Source organism: Oenanthe melanoleuca, chromosome 2 (genome assembly GCF_029582105.1).
Source record: "Oenanthe melanoleuca isolate GR-GAL-2019-014 chromosome 2, OMel1.0, whole genome shotgun sequence".
Taxonomy (NCBI): Eukaryota; Metazoa; Chordata; class Aves; order Passeriformes; family Muscicapidae; genus Oenanthe; species Oenanthe melanoleuca.
Window position 1 is genome coordinate 128,130,922 of NC_079335.1, and position 23,604 is coordinate 128,154,525.

General features: G+C 36.1%; 1 protein-coding gene across 1 annotated transcript in view; it reads right to left on the reverse strand.

Annotated features, from left to right (window-relative positions):
- ITGA8 (integrin subunit alpha 8) overlaps positions 1-23,604 on the reverse strand; it is a 107,920-nt gene that overhangs the window by 19,394 nt on the left and 64,922 nt on the right. Inside the window, exons 23-27 of the mRNA XM_056485092.1 lie at positions 22,055-22,135; positions 18,217-18,322; positions 16,246-16,404; positions 10,363-10,488; positions 7,884-7,997 (exon numbers count right to left, since the gene is read on the reverse strand). Of these exons, the coding sequence (XP_056341067.1) occupies positions 7,884-7,997; positions 10,363-10,488; positions 16,246-16,404; positions 18,217-18,322; positions 22,055-22,135 (586 nt within the window). The remainder of the gene's footprint in view (positions 1-7,883; positions 7,998-10,362; positions 10,489-16,245; positions 16,405-18,216; positions 18,323-22,054; positions 22,136-23,604) is intronic.

Sequence of the window (23,604 nt, forward strand, 5' to 3'; positions counted from 1 at the left end):
TTCCCCTTGTGTTAGAACAAGCAGAACCTGATCTTGTGCTCTTTGCTGAGACAGTAGTTTGCAATATTCTGGGAAGCAGACAAAACATGGACATCCCGTGTTGCCTGGGTGGCAGATCCTGATGATATATTTATTAAAGCTTCTCTCCCTCTACATGCTTTTGTTTTACAAATAGATTCTTGAATTGAAGCCTTTGTTTTCTTTAAAACTTGCAAGACAAAAAAGCAGGCAGAAATGAAGGAAAGTCTTCCCAATAAATATTCAGTGCAGTTTTCCTATGTACAATTGAGACCAAAATAATGTGAGAAATGATGGGAAATCTTTGACAATTTGATAGACAGTTCTCCAGGCTCCAGTGGAATGCTGGTGCTTTCTGCAGGAAGCTCAAGCACAGACCTGCTGACTCCCCAAAGCATCTCTAAGGCATTGGGCATCCTGGTCAGAGAACATTCTGAAACGCAGGACAAATCTAGATCCCAGGGAGCGAGACTGAGTGTAGCAGGAACAAAATCTTTAGCAGCTTAAAGACTGGCACATCATTGCTGTTCTGCAGGTTTGAAGAGTTCAGCTTCTGGAGAGAGGCCCCCCCCAGAGAGGCCCCCTCCATTGCCTCTATGAAAAATTGTTCAGGCTCTCGGAAATCCTTTATTTTCTGCTTAAATATAGCCCAGTGAAGTCTCCCTAGCTGAAATGCACATATTTCACCTATGGCAAGCTACATGCTGTGGTGGTATTTTCACCCCAAGAACTTACGACTTTTGCACATGGAGTTCACTGCTGTTACAATATTGGCACTGCTTGATTAAAATTTGTTTCCCTTCGTGTCTGCTGGAGTCTGGCACACTTTAAAGAGAGGAGGGTAAGCAATACCTTTTAAATATATGCTTTGGGAATTCATTAGCTTGCTTTCTTTGACCAATGCCTCCCAAAACCTGAACTGCTGCCAATAGAGTAGCTTACGTAAATGCTGAGAGTAGAGCTCGTACAACTACTTCTTCTTAATAATTTGTTTTAAAATGTACGTGTGACTCTGTGCACAGGGTCAAAAAGTATTTCTGCTATTTGTAGAAAGAGGATATGTCCACCCAAATAAAGTTGTGACCAAAGACAATACTCTGAAAATCAACACGTCCTTCTCTTTATCATTATATTCTTACATTTCACATATTTTTTACATTAATTTTAACAGATTATTTTAAGTTATAATAGAGGCAGCAATTTTGTTGTGGTTCCAGAAGACTCCAATATACAGATTATAATGATTATCAATCTAAGATGTTTATTCCTTCATATACCTAACATTAGCTATACTGTAGCACATCTAGGAAGACTCTCATGTCCTGCTCTTGTTAATACTGAAAATATTTTAAATAAAAATGAATGAAAACAAAACTAGCCCACACCCAAAAGACCTCCAGTTAGTTCAGCCCCATGCAAATGTCTCTTTCTTCCTAGTCTTCATTCCACATAAACAATCAAATCCAGTACAGCATTTTTGGCCACAACCAAAGCTTTGGGTTTTACTTATTTTGTTTTTTCAAATAACAACAGTTTTTTGATGCAACTGAAAATTTTGTTGATGACTTCCTCCTTTTGTTATTATATGTGCCTTGAAGGGCAGTGCATCAAATTTTTGACTTTTAATTCAAAGTCTGAATTAAAATAATCTACTTGAACTTCCATATATGGCTTGTATATGGCAATGAATGAGGGAACAAGATGTCTCTCAGTAATTTTTCTGTTTCCCCACCTCCATCCACACACAGGGAATTTAGGTTGGCTGCAGAATTATTCTTTGAAAATACTAAGCAATCTTCCCTTGACTGAGATCTTTTCCACTGGACACAGAAAGACGTTCTTTGCTGGAGCATGCTGAGGATAGAAATTATTGTTCCTTGGGGTCATATTTCACTTACTTTCAATTACTCCCATAGTAAGGATAATAGGAGGGGAACAAATAAATGACTTTATGCAAGAGGATCTCTCATGTGTCTCATATCACCTCCACCAGTCCATCTCTGTTCTGAGCTCCAAGCCTCTGCCAACACACCTCTGCTGCAGTCTGTGTGGCCCCACTGCACAGGTTATCTGCTTTCTTCCTCTAATGGCCTTTGTGTAGCTGAACTGAATCCTTAACAAAAAAGCATTACCTGGCCTAGAGAACTTCTACCACACCAAAGAGGCTCTTAGTTCACCAGTAATAAAATACAGAGATTGTCAGCAAAATTTCTCATTAGAACATGCGCTCCAACAGTGGTGACAACTCCAGGTTCCAGGCAGTGAAGGCAAAGCTGGATGCCAGGATTGGGAGAATTTGTAGTTGATGGTCCAAATCAACAAGGTATTACATTATGGTCTTCCTCATTTTCTATACCCTTCCAGACCTCTCAATTTCTTTTTATATCCTTGGTGCAGCTTCAGTAGAAAGGAACACCATCATTTTATAAAGCAGGAATGTGGGGCCTCTCAATTTGAGTATGAATTGAATTTTTGCCTTTCAGTCCTGAATTCTCTAATCATTGGACTGCCAACTCTTGCTTCTGGCAATTAGTATGGAATAAACCAAGTCCTCCTAAAGTCCTAGGTATTTAGTTTCAGGTTTTGGTTACCAGTCTGGGGTCAGGCAGTTAAGATATGAGCGCTGCAGCACATATCACCATTAATATGTCCATTTTTAGGCATCTAAAAAGAAACAGGATCAGTGCACATTCAGAAACATTCAAATGATGACTTTGGGTACCAAGAGAGCATCCAAATGCATTGGTGCTTCTCTTGCTTTTCCTTTCTCTAATTAAAACAAGATTTTTCTCCCTTCTAACTATTAAAGTTCATGCAATCAGGAGTGCCAAATTTGCATATATGGAACTGTCAAAAAAATCAAGGGAGAAACAATGCAATTATATTCAGTAAAATTAAAAGAAAATACAATAAACGTCAAACTTCTTGGGGACTTCACACACCCTCTGTGTTTTTTTTTACATTACTGCCTCCCCTAGCTCTCCCAGAAGATTTGTATCATTATGAGAGATTTTCAGTACAGGATGAAATAGTAGCTAAGAATGCACTGAGTTCTTTATCCCACAGTGTTGCAAGTTCCAAAGAGTTTGGAGCCTGAAGGTTGTCACAAATCAGACAGATTATTCAGGTTCATCACTTGGAAGTGCATTTTCAAAACAGATGCTTTACAAGACAACTCATGAGTCTTAATTAAAAAGTAGCCATCCATTCAAAGAATACTGGAGCAGATCCCCTCGGGTCTCCCTTGGATGACTCAGAAATATGATTTATAAATGGGGACATAATGGAGCCCCATCAGAACACAACGTAACAAACCATGTAAGGTTGTTTCTGTTTTGGATGAAAAAGGCTATTATTTGCCTGATCAGCAAGTCTGAATCCAAAAGTCAGCTTTACTAGAGGGCTCATACTTACAGCTAGACTTTGAAGTTAATCCAAAAAAGTGTGTGATTCTTCTTGGCCTTTGCGCAATGTCTGTCTCTATCTTTGTTGGCCGGTTGGGAAATTTGGGCTGCTTTATTTATTCAAACATGTCTAATCACTGCACATCATTTAACTATTATTTGTTATGGGAGTTTGGGTTTTAAGGTGACAGGTTACAACTGTCAAGAGACAAAAGGGTCAGCTGTTGTCAGTTAAACTAAGTGGAAGAGGAAGGAGTCACTCAATACATGACAGATCTTTTGTGGCAACAAAATACATATGTTGGCCCATATAACTTCAATGAAAAACGTTAATTATTTCATCCTAGCATAAATCAATCGCTTCCAATAAAATCCTTCTCAGGTTTGCATTAGCATATTTATAAGAAGAAAATACATCATGATACTGTGTTCTCGGCTTTAATGAGCACAAACGATTTCTTCTGCAAACCATCATGTCTTAATTTAGATTATAACACAGTTGAGGAATGTTGTATGTCACCATTATTCTGATTTCTTTGGCATATGAAAACTTTCACATTAACTGAATGTGCAAAAGAGGTTGCAATGCTTCTCTAGAGACTTTTACCCTAATTTTCATGACAGTGGGGTTCGGTCTGGCCCTTGAACAGTTCCCGGTTCACAATCATCTCATCCTGATTAATTTGACTGCATTTTAATCCTCAGTTTGAATCTGCAGATTTCAGCCTAGTTAACAACATTGCAGACTTACTAAGAGCAGATTATGCCCTTTTTAGGAAACTAATTATGTTCTACAGTCTTTTATGGTGATGGTTGTATAACTTGTAATTTTAAAAGGGGCTGTGTAAAAAGGAACTGCTTTGAGATGAGTGGAAGGAAGATAACCAAGCCCTAGGACACTATCTACTGTCTCCAAGTTTGAATGTGAAATAGGGAACACATTATTATAGCAGCTAATTAGACATTAACGGGGGGATGCAAAACAGTTCTCTGGGAACTACCTTTTTCTACTTAGGAAAAAATTCTGTTGCTTTCAGTGGAGTTTTTCTGATTCTTAACAAGACTAGCAAGTTACTATTCAAAGGACATAAAAATGTTTACAGAGAAAAGGTAAAATCACAGCCCATAAAAAGTCTTGTTTGATAGCAAGGGTATTTAAGGCCAATATAGTAAGCAGAAGATGTTCTGGTAGGAGTGTTTCCCATGAAATCTTTCCACCCAGTGAATCTACAGGATGGCTCACCCTTGTCCCTGGCCACGAGCTGGTGTAACATTCCATTCTGCAAGGAGCTCACTGAGTGAAGGGAGGTGCAGGCAAAGCAAGCAGGATTTATTAAGGAGCAAGGAGGAGCGAAAGGGACTGCAGCACTGGAATTGCTGGTGTGTTTGCACACACCCAAGTCCCTAGGCCCAACTTTGACCCTTCTCCCCATCCAGATCAGACAGAGAGAAGATGTTTCATCCTCTGAAGATACATTTCTGCCTTGCCCCTGTCTACAGAGTTAGCAACCAGCTTTGGCATGTAACTTTCAGATTACTAAAATTACATAAAATGAGTTCCACTACTCTTGCATTAAACATGCCACTGAATCTCATGCAATTATACTTGTTCTGAACCTAAGTCAGGCTAACTAAGGTTACACCCCAGAAAAAGATTCTGTTTTTATTAAGTCACCAAAAAAAGAGGTTTTGTGTCTTCTGTAGTTAGTTTATTTCAATTGTTACATATCTTCTTGTCACAGCCACAAACTCAGAGAAACTCTTCCTCATTAATTTTGTTTAATCTCTTACAGATATTTCTTGATATGTACTAAACTAGACTTAGGAAAAGCCTAATAAAGCTAATTTCTGCTGAAATAGCTGTAAATAGCCTGCAAATTTCATCTAGAGATCTGCACACAGAATTTTTTCACAAGACCTTCTTTTTAGCCCTTACAGAGTTAATTATATTTCACCAGCAGAATGATGAGGAGAAAGACTTGACTGGATCTGGAATACATCAGACTTAGCTCCCTAAGGGAACTTTAAGGGAGCTCTCCAAGTTAGAGAGAGAGTTCTCTAGGGAGCTTTATCTTTTGCTTGGTGACGAAAATGATTAAGATCCTCTGTGTTATTGCTTGCCCACTGCAGTGCTCAAAATTGTCACACATTGTTCCAGTCACTGATAATATCTCTGCCTTTCTGCCTGTCTCTGTGTGCTAGGAACAGAGAACAGTGCAGTGAAGTTCTTACCTGAACTTAACAGGAACCAGCCTGTGTGACCTTTTCCAGTCTCTTAATGGAATTGGTAAAAACTGGAATCAAATTCCCATTCTATTTCTCAATAAATATGTTTTTTATAGCTGTAGAGATGCTCATATACTGGTATTTTCTGTCCTCTGCAAAAGTTTCCACCAGAGGATGTCCATCTAAATTCCCAGATTTGAAAGAACAAAGAGACATCCAAGCTGTCACGCTTTCGGGTTTAAGTTTGAACCAGACCTTGCCTTTTTTTTGTACTAGCAGATGACTCACTCAGCAAACCTAAAGGCAGTACATTCAGTCTAGAGTATCTAGAGATATCCAACATTTGTTAAATATGCTTCCTTTTAAAAGCATTTTATTTGTTTTAATGGAGCTGAAGAAAGTTTCTTGGGATTGATTGCTCAGAGAAACAAAAAGCACTGACAAATCAGGAATTAGTTCACTTAGTATCTGAAAGGATGTCCTTTGCTAGTGAGTGAGACAGAAATCTTTTCTTCAAGCAAGGCCAGATAGTGAGGACAGAACTTAAGTGCTCTTCAGTCATAGTGGTCCTATAACAGCTTTTGGAGAACACAGAATGTGACCTGGCATCCTGACAGATAGGTAGAAAAATCTTTCAAGTCATCCTTTCAAGTAAACACTGCCATAGTCCTCTAAACCAAGAGAGACCAATGACCTCCCAAAAGTTTGCACCCATTATGGATTTGGAGCAAAGGTGGTTAGCTACTGAGCTGGCATTTAACTTCCTGGAAATATTATCCTATCTGCTCTCATTTCTCCAGGAAAGCAAGAGAGGATGGATTTCTTTTGTCTACTTTCATATTTGAGGAGAGGAAGAAATTAACTTAAAAGGTGTGAACTTAATTTAAAGCTGTAAGCTGAAGATCCTCAATTCTTCTCTTGCTAGGGTAACAGGTACCTTGCATATAAAGAATTCTTCTCCCACAGCTACAAGTAACAGAGGAAGGTTCTTGCATGCCAGATAGAAAGACTGGGGAATTCTAAATTCCTTGAGAAAGAAGCTGATAATAAGTCAGCTAGATCAAGATAGAAGATGAAGGTATTTCTCAGCAACAGCAAATAGAATTACAAATTTCTCAGTGTATTTTCCAGTGTTAAAAGTATGACAACTACACGTGTAAATACAGACACATGGCCAGCTGTGAGGTAACAGCTCACAGTAAAATCCCTCTGCCTTACAAAATCATAGAATAATTTGGGCTGGAAGGGAACTTTAAAAGTCATCTGCCATAAGCCTGGACATCTTCAATTAGTCCAGGCTGCTCAGAGCCCTGTCCAATCTGACCTTGAATGTTTCCAGGGATGGGGCATCTGCCACTTCTCTGGGCAATCTGTTCCAGCATTTCACCTCCCTCATTGTGGAAAACTTCTTTCTTGCATCTAATCTAAATAGATCCTTTTATAGTTCAAAACCATTACCCCTTGTCAGATCACAACATGCCCTGCTAAAAGATTTGTTCCCACATCTTTCTCAGAAGACCCCTTTAGGTACTGGAAGGTGCTATAAGCTCTTCCTCTAGGCTTCTCTTATCCATGCTGAACAGCCCCAGCTCTCTCAGCCTTTCCTCACAGAAGTGTTTTATTATACCAGTCATCTTTGTGGCCCTCCTCTGCACTCACTCCAACAGGTTTCTTTATGCAGTGTGAATATAATCCTGGGAGCAGAAGTTGAAAACACAAGAATTTGCAAAGAAAAGTTTAATTTTTTCCATCATCTACACTGTCCCTTCTTTTAGTAGTAAGACAGATTGCCACTACATTGTCATGTATCATGTAAGCTTGATGCATACTACTCTTCCCTAGATTAATAGAGAATGAATAACAATGAACTTTTAAGCTGGACAGAGTGTACATAATATGCTGTTTGGCTCCAAGAAAAACCTTCCATTGGGAAGAATGCAGAACATTTGGGCCAGTCCAGGAAAGCAGAAACAAAACTAGGAAAAGTATTTAATCTTGGAATCTTCAAGTAGGACTCAGGACATAAATTTGAGAACGAGTGATGGCAAAAAACAGAAAAGTAAGCAGCATCCAAACAACCTGGACAAGAACCAGTAAGATGTTATTTTCAAAGAAAATGGTAAGAAAAAGTATTTACATTTTCCCCATTTAATTTAATAATTTTTATTTTTAAATATCTGGTCAAATAAAATATATTTTTATATGCGTATAGAAAGAGATGTTTGTGTGCATTACCTCCAGGAATGTTTGTGCCCAGAGCCGGGACCTAATTTTTAGTGCAGCACTCTTTCCTCTTTCCAGCTGTCCCACAGTGCACGAAATTAGGACACACTTCACATTTGTACAGTTCTGAGCAAAAAATAAAGGGAAGTCATACTTATGCTTTGAAAAAAAAATAAATTCAAATGCTATTAATAAGCAAAAACAAATCAACTTTTCCTTAAAGAGCTAAATAGTCTGAAAACAGTAATTTCATCTAATATGCATGAGATACCTCATGAGTCATTGTGATAACTCTAAACCAAGAAGCAGATTGTTTTTGAATTGCAAATGAATACAAACACCTACCTATAGTAAAGAGAAGAAAAGTAATAATTTTCAACAGTGTCTGCTCTGAAGAGCTCTTAAAATGTCCAGGCATTTACCAATCCTTTGAAGCATGTGCTTTTTCCTCACCTATCAATCATTTCATGATTTCAACACTTTTTTTCCTGTTCTCTGTGCATTAAGTGTTTATTTTTATTCCTAATTTTTTCCCCTTTTCTAACTCTCCTGGTTTTCCTACTGATATTTACATCATAGCAGCCAGAACATTTGCTGAGATTCATTAGTTGCTTTGCTTGAAACTTATTGTCTGTGAAACATTCCTGATGAGCAGTGATTCTGGCTCATACACAAGGTTGAAGGCAAAAGCCAAGCACTGCAACTCAAAACTGTACACTCCTGAAGTCTGCCAGAATAATGTCACACCAAAGGTTTAAAGCTGACTGGAAGCCACTGAAGGGAATGAGCAGAGTCTCATGGGGTAACCACAGAAATTATGTGGTTGTTTAGGGCATAAAAAGGAAACCTCATAAAAAATGATTAAATGTTTGTGGAAAAAAATAAAAAAAATTGTATATACAAATGGGTTTTATCTAAAGTTTTGTTTGACTCAGGGGAAGGCTGAGGTTTTAATTGATTCCTATTTTTAAAACAAAGCAGAGAATCCCTCCCATGACAGGCAGCCTTGTGACCTCAAAAGCAAAGCTAAGTTTTCACAAGTAAGTACATTCCCTCGTGAGAGTGAGAATGCACTACCAATACCCAGTCTTCAGGAAATGAGATGATGATGCATTAAATAGATATGAGAACACCCTTAAGGAATCCTATATATTTATAGACAGCTTTCCCCACAAATCTCTGTCTTACTGGAGGATAAGCAGAAGCTGTATGCTTAATTGCTGCTTTCTGTATCTGCCTGAAAATGAAACTGTAATCCCTGGAACTTGCAACTATAAACTTTTTTCTAAATGAATATTTTAAAGTATATGTTATTTGGCTTTAAACATCCTCCAAACAGATTTATTTATTTTGCAGGAAGGAGAAGACTTGTTTTCATTAATCATAGTGGCCAAAAACACACATTAGCAAAATAAATCATTAGTATGCAAAAAAGTCTACTTTTGGCTGACATTTTAGGACCTGAACACATATTTCTGTTTTTCTTAGTAATGCATTTAGCCTGTAGTGATTTTCAGAACAATGTAACATAGGAACTAATGAAAACGAAACCAAATGTTTAACCAACAGTATAAATAGAATAAGAGGTTCTCAGAACATTTTGTCTCTCTGTGAAAATGTTTTGATGAAAATGAAAACAACTTAAAATTTCTTTTAAAAATTATGATTTTTAACAAAGAATTATCTTTGGCCAATCACTCATTTTCCAAGTATTGTTCCAATATGTCAAATAAAAAAATTATGCATCAGCAGTAACAAATGCAGAAGGCATCCAGAATTGGGACATCTTCTAACTGAACTAATGATATTGATTTTCTTTGCTCACCCTGGAAAAGTCTTGCTATATATCCAGTGGTATGCACGGCACACAATCCTATCCTAATTTGTGCTGATCAAAAGCATATTTTGCTAGAAGACTGCTCATCAAAGTGCCAATTTCATACTATTGAGTACCCCACTAAAAATGTTTGATCCATCTACATCAAGCAGATGAAAATTATCTGCTTCATATTTTAAGTTGCAGACACAGTGCATACTTCAGAACTTTGTAAACAACTTCCAGTTGCTGCAGTCATTTTTATATTGGCAGCCTATGAGCCTAGTCACTTAGAAAGTGACTGAAAATTCAGATATCACTGAAGAATGGAATAAGTGTTCTGTGATATTGACTGGCATGTCTCTGAAAGTCCTGACATTTTTTTTCAGACCCAGTGGAATCAGATTCTTCCCAGGGTATTGGGTTGATGAAAGAATGGCACAGGAATAAACAGTGATTATTGTTTAAAGTGTTTAAACCTTCTGAAAATACAGCCACCTCCAAATACTCAGGTATAATCTGTCTAATCAGAACTATTTTCCTAGGAGAGACAGCATTGCTATTGGTCCAGCATTGTCTGGATTGTTGAAAATTCAGTGACCTGTCTCATTTGCCTTGCCTGTGGTACTGTAGATAGTCTCACCTTTCCCAGTATATAGCTCTTAGATAGCTCACCAATATTTTTGCAGAGTTTTTCCTGTAAGGTTCTGCCACTGCGACATCCCTTCTCCTGATGTAATGAGAAATTGTGGAATTATATAAAAAAGCAGCAAGTTCAGGAGTGTCTTGTGGAACAGCAAACTGCAAAAAGAGAAATGGGAATGGTAATGACATACACATAGAAGGATTCTAACAGATTTGTTCCTGTCTCAGAGGTCTTGAATTTTGGATTAATACTGTTTTTACAATTAAACAGCACTATCATGAGAATACATTGTCTTCAACTAGGACCATGATGAGTAATAGCACAGCTAAATATTTCCCAGTTATAGGAATTACAGTAGACAACATTTTTCTTCACTTTTTACTGGTACCAATTTTGTTGATTTACTTAATTTTGTTAGACTCTCGGGGCAAATTCTGATAAATATAACAGGATAAATTCAGAGTTGTTGCACAGTAGTTTAGTCATTAGTTCAGATCAGAATCTGCCTACTGAAATATAATGATTTTACCAGTTTTAGAAAAAAAGGAAGTCTGACTTCAAACAACACAATTTTTGATCATATAACAAATGTGTTACAGATTTGTTTTGGTAACAGCACAACTGTGTATAATGCAACAGCATCTTCACTATTAATCTCACATGAAAATGCATTCTCTTCAGCTTTGTATTTGCAGATTTTTATTCTCCAATTAAAAACTACTTTTTGTTGGCAGTTTGTCTTGAATTTCTATACAGGGCATTTATGGCTTCTTTTATGAAGCCTCAAATAACTCCTGGAGCCAACTTCTAAAGAAGGAAAGATAAATTTTAATTCATGACAATCCAACCATGTAAAATCACAATAAAATATACATGGAAGTTTACAGTAAGCTCTCAGTGGGAACCCAATTAAACATAGCCAAAGTTATTCCTTAAAGACATCAGATTATAAAACCCTACATCTGATCCTTCTTATCAGTTCCTTTAACCACTGAACACAAAATATCTTAAACAAATTCCTAAAGAAAATGTTTGTAATTGTAATAAATGTTGTAGCACTAAAGGAAAGATAATACCTTCCATACACTAATGCTGTGTAGTACTAGATTTGTGTCATTTATCTGATAAAAATTATAAAGCTATAAACAGAAAATAATCATTTGACATTGTCTGAGATCTCAGTCAAAAGCATCATACAAAGTGAAAGATACTATAATTAACAGCTGAAAACACAAGAAAAATAAAAAAAAGAATGCTCTTTTTTCCTTTTTTCTGTTGCTTCATGAGGTTAGCATTGTCTATTTGCAATAAGGGAACCCTTAAGTAGCTACTAAATCTCTCCCTCTCAATGTGGCAACGTGTAAACTCTCATTCCAGAATTCTTTCACCAGCATATAGACTTCTTTAATTATGCAAAATTAAAAATAAAACACAATATGGTCATATGCCTGCAAAGAAGCTCTCAGTATATGATCACAATGGATATATATCTACATATAGACATCTGTATCTAGTATCCATTTGATTACTAGAGGATTTTCATATTTACAGTTTTCTTTTTTCATAGGTCCTAGAATGTCATCTTAGTAGTGAATTGTTACAGCAAAGGTTCAAAAACAGCCCTCTGAGGTTAAGAGAAAACACGTGTCTCCTGCAACCATTTAAAAGCAGAATTTCTCCAGTGGCCTAGATGTCCAGGTTAAAGACATTATTTTATCCTTCTTAAGCTGGTCACATGGAATTGCTCAACTGTACAATCTGTCTCTGCAGCAATTTATAAGTGCCACATACTTAGCACACTATACTTTATCTTAGAGGATCACTCCCTCCCTTTAACTACAGTGGACTGTCTCAGCTTCCTCTCCATGGATAACTGTACTGCTTTCTTCTCCTAAGCATTTTTACTTTGAGCACGTTTCCAGATCTCTCCAGTTCTCCACTTCTTATTTCAAAACTCCATTTCACTTTTCTTATATTCTAGCCAGGCAATATGATTTGCTGCATTGTATAACTCCATCAGAAATGCTCTGGAAGATGACTTTTTTTACACAAAGATTATACACAATTTTTTTTGGTTACTTCTATTCTATTCTATTCTATTCTATTCTATTCTATTCTATTCTATTCTATTCTATTCTATTCTATTCTATTCTATTCTATTCTATTCTATTCTTCTATTCTATTCTATTCTATTCTATTCTATTCTATTCTATTCTATTCTATTCTATTCTATTCTATTCCATTCCATTCCATTCCATTCCATTCCATTCCACATATTTTAGTATTATATACATAATATAGAACATAGAATAAAGAATACTAATATATTATATAAATTATTCTATTCTATTCTATTCTATTCTATTCTATTCTATTCTATTCTATTCTATTCTATTCTATTCATATTACTAGATTATACACAACATTGTACAAGAGCGGTTGGTGACCATTCAAGAGCAATGCATTGGATGGCATTTGTCCCAAGACCAAGCCCTACAGCATTAACACAGCAATAACAGTTTTGCAGCATGAGGAGACAGTGCCTCTGGAAGGGGTGGCTCCTGCCACTCATGGATGTCCCTTATACATGTGGTGGATTTTTGCTGCTATTTCACTGTTTCCCTGACAGATGTCTCACTCATGGTACTGCAGTGCTCAGCTATTGAGAATCTGCCACGTGTGTCTGTATATTCTACCACAGTGCTATTTATAGGTACAGGTTTCATAAAAATGCTTTTTGCCATCAGTCTGGAAGAAAAAAGCAATTCATCAGGAATACTGTCTCAAGCTAGAAGGCAATCTAACTGAGCCCTCTTCTCATCACAGCTGACTTTAGGAAGAGTAAGAAGGAAGTAAAAATGGGGCATGCTTCTAATAACTTTCAGCTTCCGAATGTTTTCAGATCAGGGACTTCCTTATCTATATGAAGTTTTTGTTCATTTACTAATCTTCACCAGACTTCTCTTTTGGGAATTTGTTTACTTTCCTCTTAGAATCATGTAAACTTTTAACCCTGACTACTTCCCTTTGGCCACAAATTTCAGACACCTGAGACCTGCCACCATGAACCATCACTTCCTTTTGCTTGTTTTGAATCTGGCTCTTCATACTTTATTAGATGTTCCAGTTCCTGTGCAGGAAGAGGCAGAGAACAGTCAATCCACACCCACACTCTTCCTGCCACTACTCATTTTGAGGATCATATTTGTGCATAGTCACCTCTTTTCTGGATTGAAGTGTCCTAGTGTACTGAGTTCTGAGTTCTTCTGCACTGGAATTCCTTCTGTATCTTTGATAAGTAATTTTACTACTTTTTACATCTTTTTCAAGATTCATAATTTTATTATCCTTTCACATTCCTCACTGCCTCCATGGAAAGATAAGCTACAGAAAAGTCCCTAAACAAGTCTTCCCTTGTATGCACAGGTATGACTTATTTTTGTGGACTAGACAATAAAAGCTCAAAGAAAATGTTTTTACAAGACAAGAAATTCAGCAAGGAGGAGCAATATACTGCTTCGATTGAAACAGAACAATCTGAGTAATTTCAAAGGGGAAATGCCTCAGTGCCCTAAGAGAGGTAGGCTCAGATATCCAAGAGAAGTCATGCATTTAATGTCCTTAGCCTTATTTGGAAATTTGAGCTAATCATCTTGTTGTTTATATGAAACTTGAAGAAGCCTGTCTCTGTGTCCTCTTGCTATCTGAAGCAATAGATAAGCATTATATATTTGAAACCTGATTTGTGCATGCATGATGTTGAATGCTTTGAAAAACTCAAAAAAGGAAAGGATATTTATTTTCTTGCCATAATGACTGTGCATCTAAAGCCATATTCTGCCACAACAGATGGATCATTATTATAGGAAATTTCTCACAAGCTTTACAAGAATTTAGTCCCTTTTATTTAACAGATGCAATCATTATTGAACAGATAAAGGAAGGCAAACTAAAAAAAAAAAAGAAATAAAAAATATATACATTGCCTGAAAATGTCAGTAAGTACTGTGGCAGTATTCTACCCAGCTTCTTAATTCAACCTTAAACAGAACACAGTGGCTAGGGTGGGAGGACTCTGAACTCCTTTTCACATACTTGCAACCTGATCTTATCCATGAGTTTGAGAAGTTAGGCTTGCAAGTACAAATGTAGCACTTTAGCTTCTTCCTCCTCACCACTTTTGAAAAAGAGGTGAAAATTAGGTAGAAAAGATATGTAGAAAAAATTCTCTGTCTCCAATCTTACTGTACTTTAGGTGTAAAATGGACAGACATTTTCAATCTTCTGTTCCCTATCACTCATTTGCTTTTCCTTTCTCTAAAGAAACTAAAAAAGGGTAGAATTCCAACACCTCTTTGGTTTCCTGGGTGAAACACAAAACCCTAGCCATACTGTATTTGGTAGACATCAATTTTTCCTTACTCTTTTAAAGTATATATTGTAGTTCTGTCTGTTTAAGCTAATGACTTGTCTTGTAGCTCCTTAAGTTGTGAACACTCCTCATCACTAGAAAGTTGTCTCTCATCAAATATATCAAACCAAAACTCCTTCTGGTATGCAAAAGATGTAGAGCATTTTTAACACTTGGAATGCAGCTCTCCCTGAAAGATGGTTAACAGGCTACTGCTTAAACTTGTGTTGTTGTTTACTCCAGAAATGTCTGGAATCAGTCATGCTTAATAAATTGGATACCTTGTTTTTGATGGGATAATATGTAGAGCTGTGTTTTGCTTAATCTTCTGACTGCGAGCCAAACCAAGCTCTTTAGAGGGGATCTGCCATCACAAACACAGATCTTAAAACAGGAAATTGTCCAAACAGCCAGGGATCGGGTTAGGAAAGCTAAAGCCCTAAGAGAATTAAATGCAGCCAAGGATGTTAAAAACAGTATGAAAAGGTTCTATGGATACTCAAAGGAAGACGAAGGAAAATATACATTCCCTCCTGAAGGAGACCTGGTTACCCAGGATGTTGAGAAGGCTGAGGTACTCAATGACTTTTTCTCTCAGTCTTCACTGGAGAATGCTCCAGGCATACTGCCCAAATCACAGAAGGCAGAATGAAGAACTACCTGCTGTAGGAGGTCAGATTTGAGAATATCTGAAGTACCTGGAGGTGCACATGTAAGACTTGATGAGATGCAGCCATGGGACCTGAGGGAACTGGCAGATGAACTGGCTAAGCCACTATCCATATCTGAAAAGTTGTGGCAGTCTGGTGAAGTTCTCACTGACTGGAAAAGGGGAAACATTACCCCCATTTCTGAAAAGGGTGAAAAAGGAAAACCTGCAGAACTACAGACCAGTCAGTCTCACTTCTGTGCCCTGCCCAAACATGGAGCAGATCTTCCTGGAAACTATGCAAAGGCACATGGAAAATGAGGTGACTGGTGACAGCCAAAGATTTGGTGGCCCTCTATGGTGGACAAGGGAAGAACAAGTGACATCAATTACTCTGCACCCAGACAAAGCATCTGCCACAGTCCCAGGCGACATCCTGGTCTCTGTGCTGGAAAGAACGGACCTGATGGAGCACTTAGAGGATAATGAATGGGCTGTGTGAGCACACTCAAGGAACTGTGGTCAATGGCTTAATGTCCAGTTGGAGACCAGTGGTGTGTGGTGTTCCTCAGTGGCTGGTATTGGGACAGGGCCCTTTTTAACATCTCTGTTGGTAGCATTGACACTGGGATTAAGCCTACCCTTCTCCTCATTTAAAGAGTACAGAAACCAGATACATACTGAGCAACACAACACTCACATTAGAAATGTTATAGACTATCTATATCTTGCTTCTTACCCAGGAAAATTATCTTGGACTGTTAAAAATTCCCAAGAAAGTTCCATTCATTGTGAAGTGTAGGCAAAAAAGCCCAATCAAAATGCAGAAAGGAATGGAAATAAAATACTTACCTTTATTTGCATTGTATTAATAGGAGAGCTTGTTTGACAGTGCAATGGTCCATGTGTCTGAATGTGAAGAATATAAAGAAGAAATTCTTCTCTATTGGACACAGGCCAACCAACATGGAGAACTGTATTGTTGATGGCACTTGGTCCTATATTGTGCAGCTGTTGAAGAAATATGATCAGTACTTTCCAAGTCAGTAAATAACAAAAAAAACCACCTCAACACCCATTAAAATATTTTCAAATTGTTAGTGGACACAGCCTTGAAGTATTTAGGGAAAGATGTATATATTATTAATATCACTTTATTGATGGAGAATCTGTGGCAGGTAGGAGAGAACCTCTCCATGTTAGTCACAAAGCCAATGGCAAATCTGGAAAACAGTCTTTTCTGTCTGAGTCTGTTCTCAAGAAACCATCACCTTTCCCATTTTCTCCTACATATGAAGAGTTGTAATTATCTAAAAAAGCCTAAAAAAATCCCAACCCAAAACATACTAGGAAATAAACCCCATAGAAATATGAACAATAAACCTTAACAGATCATACTTGAAAATAGTAGCCAAAACTTCAGAATACAGAAGAATCACATTTCAGGGCACAAACATAGAAGGTAGAGCAGAACTTAAACTTTGGTTAAGAACTATATTTTCAACACTCTCAATCTAAATTCCTCAAAATAAGTAAATGAAGTAGTTTTCTTAAATTAATATACAAGGACATTATTTTTTTTCTGGGGAAAATGAGCAAAGATAGAAATAACAGAAGTTTAGAAATCCAGGCTATTAAAATAGTTTCCTTATATCAGTTTACAGTTTGAAATTAACAGATGACAACAAGAGTCTGGACATGTGTTGTCACAAGACATAAAGAGTTAAAGAAGCTGAACACCATGGACCTTTACACAAAGTTTCTAGAGATGTGAGAGCCTCCATTTTTTAAATTTGCAGAATTTTTGTGACTGATGATCTTTAATTACAACTAAATGAACTTTCAAGCTTACATCTTCTGGGAGACTGCTTGGCCTCTTTGATGCTTTGCTGATATAAACCATGTAAGTGGTTTCCTTAGTAACTCTAACTAATCACTGTAATTATTTTAATATATTTGAAGTCACAAATACAGTTTGACAACACCCCAAATGCTTGAGACAGGATGATTTGTTAAGCATTTTTCAGTTTAAAGAAATGTGTTAAGATAAGGAATTCACAAATAATTGTATTTTAATTTGTACTTGTATTTTTGTATTTTTATTTGTATTTTTAGTTGTATTCATTACACTTTAGTATGTCATGCAAATTGTAATCTTAAACTGCTGATTAAGGTCAGTTGCTTATATTTTCTTGAGTGCTAGTTTGTGAATTATACCCATATATGAAGCCCTTTGTTTTGCCCTCTAGAACAAAGGCCACCCATCAGATTCTATTCCATGTAGTTTACTCAATGCCCTTTTTCTAAGCTGAACTCTTTTAACTGATGAATCATCCATAGGAAAAAGACCAACAAAAATACAAGGTAAAAATATGTGTACTTCAAACATTAATAGTTATTTTCAACAGAACATCTTCTGAGGTAAAAAGTTACATGTATGTCTACATTATTTTTTTTCAGTTACCTAAATGTCATAGAAAACCCTTTTTCCAATGCACAGCATGCACAGTTTCTAATGAGAAGATATTTGACATTGATTATAAGGAACATTTAAGGACTGTTTTTAACTCTTGTCAAACACCCAAAATGTTTATAAATCCCTTAAATATCTAAGACAGACTCCTAGCATAAACTAATATCTCCTTCACTCACATGAACAGATATTGGGGTTGTGAATTCCCAGATTAAACTTGGGTCACATGCTAAAGTCAGAGTATTTACATTTGTGGCTTTATCTAGCTACAGATAAAGACAATAAACCAAGTTCATCAGGAATTCAGTGGGGGCAGTGTGAGGTTCTGTGGCAACATACATAATTTTTACCTCATAGATGTGCTCCACTAAAGGACCAACTTCTTCTTCTTTTGTAGGTTCATCTTTGGGTTCCCAGTTGTGAAGTGGCAAAATAATTGTTGGGGGGTGAGACACTCTGTAATATAAAAAACAGATTAAAACAGTAACTGTTACCAGTGACTGACTGCATTAGCTTTAGAAAAAAAATGATGACCACTACAAAAAACTGAGCCCTCAAAGGCTTGTTATTTGGGCACATTAATTAGAATTAGGTGAGGTGAATGCTACAATGCCTCCATAAAATACTACCCAATCCTTGCAAACAAGTGAGGGTGCACATTTAGTGTCATACTTCCTGTGATGGGTGGTCTTTTCCAGAAAAAGGTGTATCTCTGTTTGGAGAGAGGAATCCAATCTGTTGGGCATTTATATCATACTCACTGATAAGATACCTGAATACATTATCCACAAAAATAGAGTAAATAAATGTATTCTTCTATTTCCATTTAAAGCCCATAGGTTGTTTAAGGCTATGCATCTTTCTTCCCTAGAATACATTTTTAGATATTTCTTTAACAGTTCTGACTGTAAATTTCTAAAACATCTGTTATTATTCCTTTAAAAAAACCTTGCAAAGTAGCCTACCTTGTCTTACAGATAGGAAACAGAGTAAAAAGTCATAATAAAGTCATAATGGAAATTGGTGTACTGAGAAACAGAATTCAGGACTAGAGTCTAAAAGAGTGCTCCAGGATTTCCAACTGCTTTGTGAACAAAGTGGCAGTTAAAGCATTCCCTGAAATACTGCTGCAACTTGCAACACATAAATAAAACATAAACAAAGAAAACTGTGACTTAATATTTGACATCTTTCCAGCTGCTTTTTTATTTTTTCTTTTCTTCTCTATCTGACCTTAAGAAAGTAATCTTCTGTTAGCATTTTTATTTGAATCAAAAACATTCTATTTCCCATAAAACTGGAATTTCATTGTACTGGTCCCATTCAGATGCCAACTAAACCTCACTCAGGTGATCAGAAGTTGGGAAATCAGATGGCAAGAATTTCTTTTAGCATGATAGGTCAGTTCTGGCACAGATACCTGTCACCTACAAGAACTGCATGTAGCCCTTGATGCTAAAATGGTATTACCCTTTCTTTGCCAGGATCAACTCTCACTCAGTTTTGCTGGTTTATGGAGCCTTTAGCTGAAAGAAAATTCATAAAATTTCGTTGTTGATTCTGCAGAAGCTGGAGTTTTACTAATAGAAATCTGTTAAAAACAATCTTTTTTTTTTTAGAGTGTAAAATTTGAATAATATGATGGACTTCTAGGCACTAATGTTAATCACTTTGTGGTGGCCCTTCTGCAGATTTCCCTTTGAAGAAAAGATTGCATGGTTTTGTAAATGCTAAAAAATACTATTGGAAGAAACAAAACATTTTTGATTACAGCTATTATGTCATATAAAATGAATTAAATGTTTTAAAGAAAATTTTCTACAGTATACAGCTTCTTAAAAGCTTCTCAAAGCAGCAAGAAATTGCAGAGAAGAACAGCTTAATATCACCCAGCTGAAGTAAAATTCTTTATGAAATTTGATGTATTCTGGAGTATCCTGCTAACTCTTAATACTTTCTCAGACTTCAAAATGTACTAACAAGTTTGTAATAACAAGTATGCCAGAGGACAAATTCACAAGCCAATCCTAATAATAAAAGAAATTCAACATATTCATTTAAAAAGTAATTTCTGATTAGGTACTTAGCCTAAGTTTTAGAAATCATCTTGTTTCCAATATGGATTTTAATTATGGATTGCTTTTGGAGAATAGGAACTTTGGTGTGCTGTTACAAAAGCGAAGACACATAGACCCTTAAACTACCCACAGGAAGAAGACATGAGGTTTCAAAACTCAGTGTTTTCTATTGCACTGCCAGGGCTGTACTCTTATCCATGGAATTAAAAAAGGCAAAGTATAAATTTAGACATTAAAATTATTGTAGCACATATAGGAACATTTATTTTAACAGAATTTACAGTTATTTTGAGGACTTCTGCTATTGACATGAAAGTAGTAAAATTAAGTCAAATGAAAACCAATCCACTCTTTTCACTATTATATTTTGCATTTAATTGAGAATATTTTTAGCATTTGAATGATTTATTAGACAAAGATTTTTCCTAGACTTTTAGGTGACAATTATCATGAAACAAGAGTACTGAAAAATACAATAAACAAAGTACAGCCCACAGAAAAGGCTTATATGGGGATATACAATAAAAGTTCTGCCAGCTCCAAATCCTCTCAATCCAAATTACTTCCTGAATCCCTCATTCCTCTAGTGCTTTTTCAGCAGTGGGAGATAACAATGACAATACTAAAACTCCTACTTTTTATAGACAAAAAAGGTAAGCAGAATAATCAAATCTTAGTTATCGAAGCAACTGCTTATTGAATTATCTAAGGAGTTATGTTAATTTGCTTTTAAAGAGGATATTGAAGAAGGTTTCTTCCTTTCTTACAGAAGTATTTAGATGGTTCCACTGTGCAAGTATATCTGCATATATATGCATATGTACAATTTCATAACTACTTACTTTTCCTCAGTAAAATGTACAATGCATTCAATTCCACTCTGCAACTCTCAGAAGAGAAGAAACTAATCTAATACAAGATATTTTCCAGTCCAAATGAGGACACAGTCTCTCTTTTATTTTTATCTAGGAAACAGTGAGCAATTCCCTTGGAACTGCATGTTTTAGCATCTCTGAGTAATTAGCAAAATCTGTCAACAAAGCAGTTGGGCATGCTATAGCTAGTAAGAAAACTAAAATACTTCAGGGGAAAGAAAGTGGAAGTCATTCAATTAAGTAACTCCTGTGTGTTTAATAACATGTTTCTTAGAACTGCAGGCAGCAATTCAAGCAACTTTTGCACTTTTAACCAAGTTCATAAGAACTGAGGATTTTATGGTCATTTTTTGTCTATCTATTTACCTGTTAAAGAACATTTCATTAAAAAGAACACACTATGGCACAGAAAAAGCATGATGAAGGCAAAGCTTCCAAAGAGTCTGCAAAGAATAAAAAGTTTGTGAGACTTTTTTTTTAAAGTCAGGAGAGACTTCACTAAAATAAATAGAATCCACAGCACTGGAAGCAACCCTTACTGGGAAGTCCTGTGTATGTAGCCATAACTGTTCCAGTCTAAAACTCCAGACAGTCCTTAGCCTGGGTGTTCACCCATGACAACACCTAGCAGCCACTGGCCATATAGGTGCAGTGCTGGTATACATTCAACTGGCAATTATCACCTAACTGCATTTTAGAGTTTCCAAAACTAAGCTATATACAAAACCAGAGATAGACATTATCATCTCTGCTGGTTTCATTTTGGTATACTTTGTCATTGAACAGTTTATCATAACTCTTTTCTTACTCATCCTTTCTCCAAAGGCCTCACTCTGCTCTCTATTAGTACATGCCTTGCCATAATGTGTTTTACATTTCCAGCCATAAAAGCAGTAGATTCTGCTTGATATTCAGCATTAAGTGTCCAAGTGGTTGCACAAGAAGACCTACACATATGAGCAGGCATTTTATATTAGTAACATCCATGCACAATTTGAATGGCCAAAAAAATGTTAGCTCTGACTGGTGTTATGACAATGTGAGATTCTTTAGGTTGCTGTCTTTGCACAGACACTCAATAAGTCTGTAGTAGATCCATCCTGCAAAGCTTGCAGGGGTGAGACCCATGTGTCCTGGATTTACAATATGCCAAAAGATTACTACATGGGATTATCATTATCAAGATTCTGTAAAAAAGTAGTTATTGTAATGAGTTGAGATGGTTGAATACTTACCCTCTGATCTGTACTTGAGCCACAGCACTGATGTTGATATGGAGGTTCACTAAGTTGCTGGTGGGATTTATCTTGTTAGAACTGGAAAAAATATGTAAATAAAAGATATCAGAAGTCTAGATTATCATATCACTCAATACCCAAGTCCCACTGGACATATTATAAAATGGGATTTCTACTGCCACTCTTCAGTCTTGTAGGACACTGCTATGTAAGTTGAATAATATTTGAGCTCATCACATATTTAAAAATATCTTCAACTAAAGCTTCCTTTAAAGAATCCTGTGATCATGAATAAGATGATACAAATTTATTTGGCTCAGAACATCATGTAAATTCCCTAGTACAACTTGGCTATCTGTATAGATAAAAGTATCTTTATGTAACAGAATTTTGTTTCATGCATTGGAGGAAAGCATTGTTAATCAACAAGACAGGCTTTGTTAGAATAAAATTTATTTTTATTACTCTCCAAACTTGTGACTTTGCATGACAGAGTCTTTGGTGAAAAAGAACCAAAATCAGCTGTTTCTTTCATTTTCTTGTTTTCTTCTCTCCCCTATCCAGAGTTTTTACAGTTTTAAAACCACTTAGAAATGAAAACAGAAGTCTATGTTTAAAATCTAGAGCTCTCACTCATCTTATTGTCTTTTCTTATTTCAAATCCTTAGTAATAAAGATAGTTTCTCTTACTTCAAAAGGCCACTCCTGTGATAATAGCCCATTCTTATAAAGAAAGGTTTGCAAGTTCAAATTCATGAAGATAGTGAAGTAATTACAGAATTAGAATTTATTTAGTTATGGAATTAACAACACTAAATTTGGATTTTTTTTTTTCAATCAAGTGTGGTCTTCCTTGATCCATGAACATTAAATTTCTATTGCTGTCCCAGTTTGCTGTTATCACATCTGGGTAGCATCAGTCAATTGGAAACATTCAGAGGAGGTCAGCATTCCCAGTGATTGACTCCTGAGGAGTAAAGAGCAACACTGCTTTGATCCAGACTTTCTGGTTACAGATTGCAAAAATTAAGAGCAGCTCTAATTTGCTTGTAAACTAATGCAGATTCCCATCAAACATTATTTGAACTTTTATGTAATCCTCTATAGCCATTGTTTTGAGTATAAATTTACAAAAATCATTTAAAGTATAAAAATTATTATACCACTACTTTTTTAGAATAAGCTGCTCTCCAATTTGCATATTCATCCTACTTTCCATAGAATTAAAATACAGATTTTGATCAAATATATCTGGTATTCAAACCTTGTTCATGCTTTATGGCATTTTTTAGAGAAGATGATAGTTTAAATAAAAGTGCCAAGACATCTCTCTCTCTAAGGGGTACATAATTGCATAGCAACATCCACAACAGAAAAGGAGTCAGATTTCAAGACACTACTCAGCCTCTAGCTTGTTTCTTATAAGTAATGAACTTCAGTCTTGCAAATGAAAGTACTTATTTTCCACTTGATGTTTTGAAGCAAATAGAAGTTTTCTCTTTTGAATAAATTAAAGAAAGACTCAAATTCAGATGTCTTCTTGCCTC